The following is a 12208-nucleotide window of genomic DNA, read 5'->3' on the forward strand; positions in this document are numbered from 1 at the left end:
AAAAGTTATATCTGATGGTTAATTTGTTGATCCACCCAGCCTCCTTAAGGTGAGCTTGCCTATCAGAGTGAATACCAGCAGCAAAACCATTCATTATTATAATCCATATAGACAGGGATGTTTGCCCATTTTATCTTAATGTAGTCTATACAAGATTCATTAAATTCAGACTGATGCTGTAATGCTGCTGCTGCACTTTAAAAAATGGTTTATACAACACAAGGATACTTATCTATGTATCCTCCAGTCTGTAACCAGGAGTTATAAAATAAAATCGGTGTTTTGTTCATTTTACTTAATATCTGAGAATTCATCATACTAGTACGAACTTGGTTTCTAAAACTGAAAAGTTTTATAAGCACTTTAACAGTAACAAGTTACAAGTACAGTATTGTTCAGGGTTCATAGATAATTACATGTAATAACACATGTAACAGCACTAAAAAGATTCTTATAACGGAACTTTATGCAAATACATATTTCACTTAGAAACAATAATGGCACCAATAAAGTAAAATCTGAAATGAAACATTAATATTAATTAAAGTTCACTTTATGGATTTTAAACACATGAGACCCAATTAGAACAATGCATATGCCACACTAATATAAAATACAGTAGAACTCTGAAAACAAGTCCCTAAGCAATAAAATATTGGATTACCGGTAACTTTTGCAAATAGTTTATGCATACAATTATGTAATATGAAAATTAAACGTGACATATTAAGTGTACTTCAGAATCGTGTAAACATAAAAATAACATCTTTAAAAAGCCCCGTTTTTTACATGCTTGATTAGCTAACAAGATTGCAGATTATAAATATAAAAAATACAGTCCATGGAATTTTACCCCAAAAAACATTTATAAACAACATTAAACTACTAATTCCGATATTATGCTCTGCTAATAAAGAAAATACCTTTCTTATTCAAAATATACTCCCTGAAATATCTCTCAGTCATATTAAGAATTAAGTTTAAATACGTAACTGTGGATTCATAATCTAATAAACCGGTAATGATCGTAAGTGAATGGGATTTCTATAAGGTGTCAACAGGTGTAAAACATGAATTTCAAGCAATACACACAATGTATATAATAAATTAAGAAAAAAATATTCTATGTTCTAATGATGAGTTACACTCCTCCTCCACTCCTGTGTACTGGAATTTTCTCTGCCGACATTTCAGCAGCCTTGGCAAATCGTGAGTTGGAAACTGCTCCACTTTTTAATGCACTCATCAGCTGCAAAAAAGAAATGAAATTCATATACTTATGTTCTTCTGGGTTTTTATAGTCATACGTAGAAAGTTCTACACATTTAGATATCCATGTTAGTTATACTCTATATGCAGGATCGAGATACAGATCAATGTAAATCAGCTTATAACCATAAAAGCAGCTAATACATCATATACTGGTAGAACATACTACAACTACCCTCATATAAGCTTACACATTTAGGAATCAAAATTATGGGCATCAATTTGTTAACAGAAAATAATTAAATACTTTGGAATCAGGTTGTAATGAATGTGAGGGTCAGGTGCTCTATTGTGATTATGTATATGTTTATACATGTCCCTGTTAGAAACCACCCTTGTTACATCAGGAATCAGGTGGAACACAAATCTTGTTATTTTTCTGGATAAGCAAAGTATTAATTGCAGGATATGTAAAATAAAGAAAAAAACAAGAGGCCCATAGGCCACATCGCTCACCTGAGTAACTTGGGTGATGCAGTTCTTTACCAGATTCCCCGTCTTGTTATACTTATCGTGGCCCCCTACCCCCTCCCCTGTCATGATTTTAATACTTTAGAATCTACACTTCCACAGGATGCTTCCACATAAGTTTCAGCTTTCTGGGCCCAGTGGTTTTTGAGAAGAAGATTCTTAAAGATTTTTCCTAAATATTTCTATGTAAAACTTGGATTCTCTATTGTGGCCCCTCCCTACCCCCCGGGGGTCTTGCTTTTAACAATTTAAAATTTATACTACCCAAGGATGCTTCCACATAAGTTTCAGCTTTCCTGGCCCAGTGGATCTTGAAAAGATTTTCAAAGATTTGTTCTATATATTTCTATGTAAAACTTGGATTCCTTAATGTGGCCCCGCCCTACGCCAGGGGGTCATGATTTTAACAATTTAAAATCCACACTACCCAAGGATGCTTCCACATAAGTTTCCACTTTCCTGGCCCAGTGGTACTTGAGAAGAAGATTTTTTAATGACCCCATCCTAACTTTGTCTTTTCTTGATTATCTCCCCTTGTAAGGGGACTTGGCCTTTCATTTTAACAACTTAAACTCCCCTTCACCAAAGAATGCTTTGTACTAAGTTTGGTTAAAATTGGCCCATTGGTTCTTGAAGAGAAGTTGAAAATGTGAAAAGTTTACAGACGGACGGACGACGGACAAAATGTGATCAGAAAAGCTCTCTTGAGCCTTTGGCTCAGGTGAGCTAACAAGGGCACCACAAAGCAGATCATCCCCTCGCAAAGAGCACATCTTAAATTAATCAAGATGGCATTCAACATCAGTCCTGATACAAATTACTTCTGTATTTGAACAAGCAAAACTAACACAGGGACAAACACACACAAGAGCATTACTATACCCCTTCCAACTGCATTGCAAGGGGATAATAAGTAGTGATAGAATGTTGTGTATTATTTAAGAATACTAAATCTACAGGTGACAGAAAGAAATACACTTCAACCAAAGGCCACACAGATACAATGTATATATAAGGTGCTTAGTACCAGTTGATGTTTTCTGTGGAGATCTTTATCATATTCATCATGTCTATTTATCTCAGCTGCTATGTGAGCACAGTAAACTAACTGGAAAACAAACAACCCCAGCTTTATAATCAAGTCCTATACATGTCCATGGATGCTGAATACAGCAAAGACTCACAATGTTTGTGTGTGTATTAACATGAATGTGAGCTGTGAGTTACATAAAGGCAAATATAGATTTTATAGACAGAATGTAGCAGAAAAATCAACCAGCCAGTGAACACAAGTTTATAGGAGAATGCTCCTAAATACTATATTGGTGGTTTTCATATATTGCTAATTATTATTTAGTGTACATGCTACACAGTCCTTTTACAATATGTATACGCACACATGGATAGCCTTAATTAAAACAGTTTTACCCAGATTGCCTGAACATGTGACACTATACTCCTGATTCGTCTTACCTGTAGGAACTCTCCGATGTCCACCTGGGCATTGCGATTGAGATCCACTTCACTCAGGATGTCATGTAACTGGTCCTCTGTGACTCTCTCTCCAGTTTGCTGTAATTCAAATCAATCAGAATCAACAACACTACACTTAAAGTCTGAAAACTGTTATTTTCCTACATAACTCCCACTCTCGACAGTTAAATAGCAAGCTTATATTCTTAATCATTATAAGATTAACAACATTTACAATGAAATAGGTATTTATATATACAGATATTTAGATATATGAAGCTACTGTCAACAAATTGTCCAACTGCGTATAACATAAATAATGTTTTTTTCCTGGTAAATCAGCCAAATATTAAAATATTGATTTTGATTTGAAAAAGTAGAAATTGGTTTTATTATTGAAAAGTTTAAATCCAAAAGTAAACCTCTGACCAGTTATGGTTTTGCTATTCTTGAGAAGATGACTTTTAAAGACTTTTCCTATATATTTCTACTTAAAACTTTGGTCGGCCATTTGGCCCAACCCGTCCCCCGGGGGTCATGTTTTGAACAAACTTAAATCTACACTACATGAGGATGCTTCCATATAAATATGGTGAATTATGGCTTTTTTATTCTTGAGAAGAAGATTTTAAAAGAATTTTCCTATATATTTCTACGTAAAACTTTGATTGGCCATTGTGGCCCCGCCCCTACCCCTTTTGGTCATGATTTGAACAAACTTGAATCTACACTACCTGAGGATGCTTCCATATAAATATGATCAATCATGGCTTTGTTATTCTGGAGAAGAAGATTTTTAAAGAATTTTCTTATATATTTCTATTTAAAACTTTGGTCGGCCATTGTGGCCCCGCCCTACCCCTGGGGGTCATGATTTGAACAAACTTGAATCAACACTACCTGAGGATGCTTCCATATAAATATGATCAATCATGGCTTTGTTATTCTTGAGAAGAAGATTTTTCAATATTTTCCTATATATTTCTATGTAAAATTTTGGTCGGCCATTGTGGCCCCGCCCTACCCCATGGGGTCATGATTTGAACAAATTTGAATCTACACTACCTGAGGATGCTTCCATATAAATATGATCAATCATGGCTTTGTTATTCTTGAGAAGAAGATTTTTAAAGAATTTTCCTATATATTTCTATGTAAAACTTTGGTCAGCCATTGTGGCCCTGCCCTACCCCATGGGGTCATGATTTGAACAAATTTGAATCTACACTACCTGAGGATGCTTCCATATAAATATGATCAATCATGGCTTTGTTATTCTTGAGAAGAAGATTTTTAAAGAATTTTCCTATATATTTCTATGTAAAACTTTGGTCAGCCATTGTGGCCCTGCCCTACCCCTGGGGGTCAAGATTTGAACAAACTTGAATCTACACTACCTGAGGATGCTTCCATATAAATATGATCAATCATGGCTTTGTTATTCTTGAGAAGAAGATTTTTAAAGAATTTTCCTATATATTTCTATGTAAAACTTTGGTCTGCCATTGTGGCCCAGCCCTACCCCTGGGGGTCATGATTTGAACAAACTTGAATCTACACTACCTGAGGATGCTTCCATACAAATATGATCAATCATGGCTTTGGTATTCTTGAGAAGAAGATTTTTAAAGAATTTTCCAATATATTTCTATGTAAAACTTTGGTCAGCCATTGTGGCCCCGCCCTACCCCCCGGGGTCATGATTTGAATAAGCTTGAAACTACACTACCAGATGTTGATTCCATACATGAGTTTGATCAATCATGGCTTTGTTATTCTTGAAAAGAAGATTTTTAAAGAATTTTCCTATTTATTTCTATGTAAAACTTTGGTCGGCCATTGTGGCCCCGCCCTACCCCCGGGGATCATGATTTGAACAAATTTAAATCTACACTACCTGAGGATGCTTTCCCATACGTTTCATCTTTCCTGGCACAGTGGTTCTTGAGAAGAAGATTTTTAAAACATACCACCAAATTTTCATTAATTCCCAATTATCTCCCCTTGAATGAGGGCTTGGCCCTTCATTTGAACAAACTTGAATCCCCTTCACCCAAGGATGCTTTGGGCAAGTTTGGTTGAAATTGGCCCAGCGGTTCTTGAGAAGAAGTCAAAAATGTGAAAAGTTTACAGACAGACAGACGGACGCCAGACAAAATGTGATCAGAAAAGCTCACTTGAGCCTTCCGCTCAGGTGAGCTAAAAATCTATATGATTCAATACCTCTTTACTATTATATATATATGTAGAGTGTATTTTTTTTTGTATATTAAATACATGTATAGTAAAAATTTATGGACTATTTATAATAACTGCTAGATAAATGATTCAAATACCGGGTATATGACTGAATTCAGAAAAGTTCATAAATAAATAAAAGGAGGTCATCTAACAAATGGTCAAAATGAATAGAACCCTAAAAAATTTATGTTTGTGATTTGCTTCATATTCAACCCGACCTTTCTTGAAAGGAGGAAGTTTTTTTGTCTTCAATGATACTACATGTATTATGGATAGTAGAAACAAAATTGAAACAAGTCTTTAGTCAAAACTTTAAGAATATCAAGTGTTTTTCTTTCTGTTGTTTTTGTTTTTTTGACAAATATACAGAAGGTTAATGTATCAAATAGTGTCAAGTCTTAAGCAATTCAGTTAAAATAGAAAAATTTAAGCTTTGAAGCATTAGTTACTAAAGCCCTCTGAAAAGAAATTTTCAACTCCAGTGAAGCCATGATTAGTTTCACAATTGCTTTATACAATTACTGTATAAAATGTTTCAATCCTATACAAAAAAAATGGTTGAAAAGGGCTCATTTCATTTTATGAAGTTTCAAATTTTTTCAGTCAAAATCTGACCTATTTTGGAGAAACTTGCAAAATCTCACAAACAGTAACTCATTCTACAGTCAATAACTGTTTTGCCATAAAATGATCACAGTACTTACATACAAGTATAAGTAAATATTAAATCAATTAAATTTAGAAAGAATTTAATTTTTCATCCTGTGATAGTTTTTGATTTGCTATGACTATTTCATATAGAGGGAGTATTATCATGGAATACTGACAATGCAAATGCTGAAGGCTATTTTGCCAAGGAGTCCTATACAATGAATATTAAATAAAAAAAGGATTTTTATTGCATATTCACTCACCGATCCCTATAGTAAATATACGTAAATGAAACATATCAGAGAAGATATTGAATAATGAAATATTTAGCCAGGCTAAAAAGTTATTTTATGAAAAATCTGATAATTAAAACAAGCACAAAAAACGATTAAAAAGCAGAAACAAAGTTTTCTTCTAAGACAAAAAAAAAACACATTAAAAATGCATTTCTTGTTTTCTTGCTACATGAAGCTTACCTTGAAATAACGTCTGAGATCGTTGACGGTTATATATCCTTTGTTGTCCCTATCCAGACTCTTGAATCGCTTGACATACATATTGATCTCGTCCTTGTTGAAGTTGATGGGAACATTAGAAGTGCCACTTCCAAGCTCTAGTCCCATCTCCCTCCTCAGAAAAGTCTTAGCTCTGGCCAACTCATCCTGCATTTAAAGATTCGGGTGAAGCTTTAACAAAATATATGTGTATAGCATTGTTTCTCCTTTTTAACGTATCAATCTCTTCGATTCTTTTTAAAGAACCTCAGCGTAATGTTCGCTGAACACCAATTTCTGTGGAGCTCGACCATAAGATAGGGGTTTAAGATAAAAAAGCTACAAATTCTTCTTATGATAAAATAGGATGAAGTAAATGTCCTTGAATTTAAATATTGATGTAATAGTACACCCCAATCCCAATCAAAAAAATTGAACCTATAAACAATAATTAATGAAAACACCATTTTTTTTAAAGAACCAATTAAATTTGTTTTATTTTTAAGACTTTCTTTTAACCTGTTGTCTTGATTTGCTCCATTTCAGTTCCTCTGCCATGATCTCCACAATCCTAGGTAAGGCCTCCTCTGCAGCGTTAGCATTACAGAAGGCTAGCCGCGTCCTGCGGGCGATGATATCTATAGCAGTGCAGGCGTACTCCCTTACAGCATATTTCACCTAAAAATAGAATTTTTAAAAATTAATAAAAACAAAAATATTTCCAGCAAGATTAGATTGTGGATTTTGCGGACCCCTACCTCGGCTTCTAAATAAGGGAACTCATCATGGAGTCTCTTCCCAACCACTGGCCATCTTTTCCCAGTTAATGAGGACATCTTAGCGATCTTAAAGGCCTTATCTCCATAGGTGTTGGCCAAATGTTGAGCAACCTATAGGAAAGTTTACAGAAAAGCATTTTTAATCAATCAAAGGACACAATAAAAGAAGAACATTTCCAAATGTTTAGGAATGTCTTAAATAAAATAACCATGGTTATTTCCAACACAGACTGAGAGCTTTTGCAAGTAAGATTTTTTTCTCCAAGAACTATGCTGTCACTTACTCTTACAAAAGTTGATTTCCGACAAATAACAAATTATTTCCAAATACATTGTACATTTTATATCAGTAGTCATAGCAGAAAATTGATTGAGACAAATAGTGTACAATCCAATAAAGAGCCAGTCATTATTGAGAGAACCAGGGATTTTTTATGGGTCTCACTGGGGCCGAAATTCGGCCCCATTCCCAATGCTGAAAAGTACATGTTTTTCCCAAAATTATATCTAAAAATTCCCAATATGAAAAAAGTATTAAGTTGTAAATTATTAAAATAAAATGATGAAATAAAGGTGTTTGTTTTCTTTGTGTGATGTACGAGCCATCTGAGGAGCTCCAAGAAGTCATTCAGAATACTATGTATGTTTGCATGCATACTTTTCAAAGCGGGATCGATGTTTAAAAATTAAAGTCGGGATCTTTATTTATAAATGAATGTGCACCATATAGTCTCTCCAGTTTGCAAAGGATGTATTTTTCATGCTGGTTTGAATCGCTATTATTCTTATATACTGGTCAAACAGTACCATTTAACCACTCATCTGGAACAAACCCACCATCAAATTTTATTTTAAAGAACTTTTTATAGAAAGGTAAAAAAAGATCAAAACGTATAAATATGTTCATTTACAATTTTATCATACCCAGCAGCTTTGCCATTTTTAAGCTTCTGAACTTCAACAGCAGCTATCATTTTTTTATATTACTAAAGCTGGATTAACCCAGTTTCATACAATAAAAGCAGAGCTGCCGACATTCTGAAATAACAAATAGTAAGGCAGGGTCCGGGGACCACCTAGGGCCCCTGCCGCTGAATATGTTTTGTAAATGGACATGCAATCAGAGCAAACTGAGGCATGTTTCCATTTTGTTTACTTTAAAATATTGACATGAATGCGATCAGCCATCAAAAACTGAAACGACGATACAAGCAAGCGTTGTAAGAATTATGAATATTGAATTATAATAGTAGAATCTGTGGATGGTCTGTTATGAAAATTCCGGTATTATAAACTTTGATTGAGAAAAACCGAAATCGGAAAAATATAAAGAGAAATTGTAAGGGGTATTTTGAATGCTAATTTCATAAGACTTACGCCAAAAGCGTAAGGGTTGGCAGCTCTGTAAAAGGTAAGAAAAATGATTAAAGATTTGACTTTTGCTTGTTTTTTCCTTTTTGTTTGTATGAAGCTATTTTTCCAAATTTCAACCAAATATCGCTATTTTTCCCAATCTTGACGGCCCCGGCCCCTGGAATTAAAGAGTAAAAAATCCCTGAGAACTGACCTCATTTTCTAAGCCAAAGTCCTGCACAAGTCTGATGAACAGTGTGGGTGTCCAGCCGTGAGCACCGTCCAGTAGTAGCCCCTTAGTCTGACAGGGCCTGGCATGCTTCAATGAACACACCTCTACTGCTTTGTCTAATGTCTCCTCTGCCATGTGTCGATATGTTGTCCATTTCCCTCCTATCAAGGAGAGAAATAGTGTGTAACTATCAATATTATCAATAAAGACATTTTTCTGCTAACAGTGAAACAGATCAGTCATTTCTAAAATCAAACATTAAATTTGATTCTTTTAAACTACAAAAAACAAAATATTTTAAAATAATTCACTATCAGAACATCTCTTTTTCTCTGAAGGCTCGAGTTATGGCGAGTCCTTTCCAATGTTTTTGACAATATTTGCCCTCTGATTTATACCTGCTATGGTGATAAGATGGTCGTCCGCCACCTCAATGATGTGGTTCCTGGCCACAGACTGTGTGTCCTTCTTGTTTGGATCTGACACTAACGGACGGATACCACACCAGGCTGACAGCACATCACCACGACGAACTGTAAACAGGAAGACAACATTATCATACAATGAAATGAGTTTTATCCCATTTTTGTCACTTTTATATTGATATCAGCTTCTATATTCTTTTTGAAGTTTATATGCATATATATAACAACCAACTCTTACCCTCAACGTCAGGGTGAAGGTAATTCTTGACTTCATTCAGGATGAACTGGATTTCTTTCTCTGTTGGAGTTGGGTAATCTGTCAGCTCACAAGAGGAATCGGTGGTTCCTAAATATAGAGCATCAAAATATGTCAAATATTGAAATAACTGTCAGATTAAAAAAAATTTATTTGAACAGTTTGTTACTTTATGATTTCTTAAAGTCTGGTACATAACTTACTAACCTGCTAAAGTGTGATTCTGCCAAGGCAAAAAGAAAATCACTCTACCATCACTAGTGGCGGGGTCTAATAGTCCCATCTTGTCTGGACTGAAATATTCTTGTACATTATGTATATATACAGAAATACATGTAGAAGGTATTGCTTTATTTTGTTAATTTATTCAATCATTCTCCTGCTTACAGAAGATTAATTAAATTAAAAAAAAAGTGAATAAGTATGTAGCTTTATAACAAAATGTCAACAGAGGAAAATATTATAGGATATGAAGAGTACAACAAATAACATGCTTTGTTCACCTAAAATATTGTCAAACTGGCATTAAATACAAGAAAATCATTTCAATACCTGTAGTAGTCAGGTAGCACTATGTGTACTCCCTGACTGGGCTGGCAGATCTTCTTCTTACTGCTATCATCCATTAGTCTAATTCTGTCAGTGTATGGACCTGCAGCATTGATTATGCATTTTGCTTTTACATCAAATTCTTGATCTGAAAAATAAAAAAATCATCCATCATAATCAAATCATCACTTGAACATTGAACTTGAACAAATAAATTCTTTCATTTCCAGTCTGCTAGCATGCATTGCTTCTCCAAATTACACCCACAAGTCTTTTATACATCTCTTCATTCTACTCTGCCTCTACCTACCAGTTTGTCTGTCCTTAATTCTGGCTCCACAGACAATTTCTTTCCCATTCTCGTCAGTCTTTTTGTAAAGTTTTAAGACCTCTGTATAGTTTGTAATGGTACCTCCCATACGAGCAGCACTGATAGCCATAGAAATGTTCATCCTGGCATCATCATGTTGGCCTGTTATGTAATTAAACATAACTGTACCAAGAAAAGCTTTCTAAATTTCAGCAAAACATTTTACAGCTTGACCCAAACTTTACTAAAATCTCAGTTATTCTGAATCTTCCATATACATGTAAATCTACATTTTTTATTCTACAAAAAAAAACTTTAATTAAGAACATAATGATAGATATAGAAAAAATACATAACTCCTATACTGGAAAAAAGTCTTACCATCATAGTAAACCAAAGCCCCCACCAACTTCTCTTGCTTCAGCATGGGAAATATTTCTAGTGTTTTACGTTTAGATAAATAGTAACTTGGTTTGAGGAGTTGCTTTCCAGCTATCACATCATACATCTTAATTCCAGCCCAGAAGTAGGGAACCTGCCAGTATCTGATCAAAAGTTTAACTTGTCTTTTTTAAATGTTCTTCTAAACATGTATAAAAGTAAAATACATTAATAATCCATAACTATCACCACTTTGTAAGAAAATATACTCAACAACTTCGTAATCAATAATTTGACTAACTTGTAAATGGGCAGCATAATAGGAAATGGGTATGCTAGATGAGGAGCAATCTGGATTAAATTTGCTCTTTCTGAAAGTGCCTCTTTGACCATTCGATACTGAAAGAAACAAAGCAAAAGTAAATACTAAATTAATTTGGGGCTTATTTTCACGTATCAAAATTATATACTTAAATGAAACAAAAAGAAACTTTTCTATTAACTCTTCATTAAAAAAAATCACTTAAGAAGTGCCACCTGTTCTATATCCAATCCAAATACAGCCTTTTGTAGATACCGGACCCCTCCATGTATCAACTTGGTGCTTCGACTACTGGTTCCCGAGGAAAAGTCAAACTTTTCTACTAAAGCTGTCTTCAGACCTAAAAAATTCATAAAATTTCTTGCCTTGTTTCTTCATACATGTACAATGTAAATCAATTTACCACACAAATGAAACATTTACCAAAGGATCACTTCATTATAAATAGGGATCTGACCTATAGGACAGGGCTTGGTTTTTTCTCTACGAAAAGCTTGTCGATTTCCGTTCTGATTAATGACATTAGGCCGAATACATTTAACAATTTGTTTTTTCCTAAATCTTTATTTCAGTGAGTAGAGGTAGAAGAAACCTTTTCATTGATTTTCTGAGTTTGTTATCTCCAAATGTAATAATTGATATTTGTCTTTACTTCTCGTTGTGCATAATGGTATTGTCTACTGGCTCTGATCATGAAATTCTATTCTTTATGTCTAAGCTATTTAACCGTGAATATACTAAAAAAAATGTCATTGATGTGTGCAAATTATATAGGCCTAAATGAAATCCAAAGGAGTACAGTTACTGATATATGTAGCCAAATTCTAAGGAATATATACAATTGAAATTCGACGCAGCTCAATGCTGTCAAGAATACCTGTATCAAATAACACAGAGTGAGTTACTCTTGTCCTCGGAGAAAGTGTGCTTATACTGAGGTTCGTTCCGCCTGACTGACAACTGTACATTGGATTGTTACGATTTGACATCTCTTTAGTTTTT

At 34.3% G+C, this 12208-nt stretch overlaps 1 protein-coding gene across 1 annotated transcript; it reads right to left on the bottom strand.

The window, feature by feature from the left end:
- Nucleotides 1–311: 311 nt before the first annotated feature.
- On the bottom strand, nt 312–11546 carry LOC134274791 (glycerol-3-phosphate dehydrogenase, mitochondrial-like; the record flags this gene model as incomplete). Its single annotated transcript, XM_062757021.1, has 14 exons — nt 312–1249; nt 3214–3312; nt 6582–6767; nt 7119–7277; nt 7358–7489; nt 8946–9124; nt 9362–9496; nt 9627–9734; nt 9852–9937; nt 10197–10341; nt 10504–10665; nt 10885–11048; nt 11186–11283; nt 11422–11546. Coding segments are annotated over 14 exons (1886 nt in total), but the record flags the coding sequence as incomplete, so codon positions are not given.
- Between the last annotated feature and the right edge of the window lie 662 nt (nt 11547–12208).

Source organism: Saccostrea cucullata, unplaced genomic scaffold (assembly GCF_032062105.1).
Source record: "Saccostrea cucullata isolate Sc308-1 unplaced genomic scaffold, CSIRO_AGI_Scuc_v1 ctg7748, whole genome shotgun sequence".
Lineage (NCBI taxonomy): Eukaryota > Metazoa > Mollusca > Bivalvia > Ostreida > Ostreidae > Saccostrea > Saccostrea cuccullata.